At 70.1% G+C, this 2,186-nt stretch overlaps 1 protein-coding gene across 1 annotated transcript in view; it reads left to right on the forward strand.

Moving 5' to 3' along the window:
• The first annotated feature begins 1,281 nt into the window (after positions 1 to 1,281).
• APC2 (APC2, WNT signaling pathway regulator) overlaps positions 1,282 to 2,186 on the forward strand; it is an 11,262-nt gene continuing 10,357 nt past the window's right edge. The window contains exons 1-4 of the mRNA XM_017834424.1: positions 1,282 to 1,473; positions 1,586 to 1,676; positions 1,749 to 1,917; positions 1,987 to 2,151. Of these exons, the coding sequence (XP_017689913.1) occupies positions 1,333 to 1,473; positions 1,586 to 1,676; positions 1,749 to 1,917; positions 1,987 to 2,151 (566 nt within the window). The 5' untranslated portion in view covers positions 1,282 to 1,332. The remainder of the gene's footprint in view (positions 1,474 to 1,585; positions 1,677 to 1,748; positions 1,918 to 1,986; positions 2,152 to 2,186) is intronic.

The following is a 2,186-nucleotide window of genomic DNA, read 5'->3' on the forward strand; positions in this document are numbered from 1 at the left end:
TATCCCGCATCCCCCATCCAGTATCCCACGTCCCCTCTCCTGCATCAGTCACCCTGCATTCCATATCCCACATCCCACATCCCTGACGCTGCATCCTGCATCCCTCACCCTGCATCCTGCATCCCTCACCCTGCATCCTACATCTCATACTCCATACCCTGGATCCATCCCTCATCCTCCATCCCGCATTCCACACCCCGCATCCCTCAGCCCTCACCCTGTGTCCTCCCTCATCGTCCATCCTGGATTCCCGATCCCTCATCCCAGCCCCGGCCCTTCCTCTGCTCCCACTCCAGCCCCCCCTCCCGGGGTTATTTCCTCTCCCGGGAGGTATTTTCAGCAGCTGGGGGGGGTTGGCACTGGGGGAGTCTTTGTCTCCCTTGGCAGAGCCGGGTGGTGGGAGTGGGGGGGGACAGAGACCCCACAGCAGGACCCCCGGGGCAGGATGGGGTGTCCCCCCCCCGGTGTGGGGTGGGAAGGACATCGATGGGGCCTTGGGGGGTGTTGGGTCCCAGCCCTGCCTGGTGGGGCCTCTGTGCTGGCGAGGGGCGTGCTGGGACCCCCAGAAAGGGCTCGTGGAGGCAGAGGGGTCACCGTGGGGTAGATTTGGGGGTGGCAGTGCCGGGGGGGGTGATCGCTGCTGTCCCTGACCCTGCTGCGGGAGCGGGGTGGGGAGAGGGGAGCAGGGGGTGCAGTGGGGACAAGGGGACCCCCCAGCTGTGCTCCCCCCCTCGAAGCTCCCCCTGCACACACGTGGTGCTGACGAACCACCGCCAGCCCGACCCGCCGGGGGGTGACGAGGGTCCCCCCCACCCCTGCCCTGTCCCCCCCACGGCGGGTGCGAGGGGGGTCCGTGGGCGCTGCGGCAAGAGGAGGTTTGGGGGGCTGGGGAGGGCTGAGGGGGCACAGGGGGGCCGGGGGTGCCTGGGGGGGAAGCCGACCGGGGCGAGGGGGCTGCGGGGGGGCCGGGGCTGCCCCCGGTGCGGGAGGGAGCGGAGCGGGAGAAGGTCGGGAGCGGGAGAAGACAAAAGAGAGACAAAGGGAGCGGAGAGCTGAGCTCTGCCGAGGGTGGGAACCAGGCGGGGGCTGGCGGGGGCTGGGGGGGACGGGGCTGGACCCCCACCCCGTGCGGGGACGACCCTCTGGGAGGCTTTGGGGGGGCACCAGCTCTCTCAGTGCACTGCGGGGGGGGGTTGTGGGTGGTGGGGTCCCCCGTGCTGTGCTGTGGTCCCAGGTGGATGGTGGGTGCTGGGGGGGCTGTGAGGGTGCTGGGGGAGCCCCTCGGCGTGCTGCCCACCCCCACCCCCCCCGCAGGCGCTGGAGGGGGTGAAGATGTCCGGCTCCATCGCCTCGTACGACCAGCTGGTGCGGCAGGTGGAGGCGCTGAAGAAGGAGAACAGTCACCTCCGGCGGGAGCTGGAGGACAACTCCAACCACCTCTCCAAGCTGGAGAATGAGACCTCGGACATGAAGGTGGGCACGGCCCCAGCGGTGGGGGGGCGAGGACCCCGAGCTGGGGCTGCAGGGAGGCCTTTCCCTCCACATCCCCCTCCCCACCTCTTCAACAGCTCCATCCCTGTTTTAGGAGGTCCTGAAGCATCTCCAGGGCAAGCTGGAGCAGGAGGCCCGAGTCATGGTGTCCTCGGGGCAAACGGAGGTGCTGGACCAGCTCAAAGGTGGGTGCCCGGGCGGGGTGGGGAGGGGGGTCCCCGCCAAGCCCACCCTGACGCCGCTGTCCCCGTGCCCAGCCCTGCAGATGGACATCACCAGCCTCTACAACCTCAAGTTCGCCCCGGAGGTGACGAGCTCCGGGCGCGGCCCCGAGGAGAGTCCCCCGGCCCCCCCATCCCACCGGGACGGCCCCACGGACCTGGGCAGGGCCACCCTGCGCATGCTGGAGGAGCTGGACCGGGAGAGGTGATGGCCTGGGGGGTGCAGGGGGCTGGGGGTGCTGGGAGCTGAGCTGACGGGGTCCCCCCTCCCCAGGTGCTTCCTGCTGGGGGAGATCGAGAAGGAGGAGAAGGAGAAGGTCTGGTACTACGCGCAGCTGCAGAGCCTGGCCACGCGCCTGGACGAGCTGCCCCACGTGGAGACGGTGAGTGGGGACCACCCCCAGCCCCCCCCTCAGCCCTGGGGCACGGCCAGGACCCTGCCCCCCTCATGCCACCCCCCGTGCCCCCCAGTTC

The sequence above is a fragment of the Lepidothrix coronata genome, unplaced genomic scaffold (assembly GCF_001604755.1).
Source record: "Lepidothrix coronata isolate B3197 unplaced genomic scaffold, Lepidothrix_coronata-1.0 Scaffold233, whole genome shotgun sequence".
NCBI classification, from domain to species: domain Eukaryota; kingdom Metazoa; phylum Chordata; class Aves; order Passeriformes; family Pipridae; genus Lepidothrix; species Lepidothrix coronata.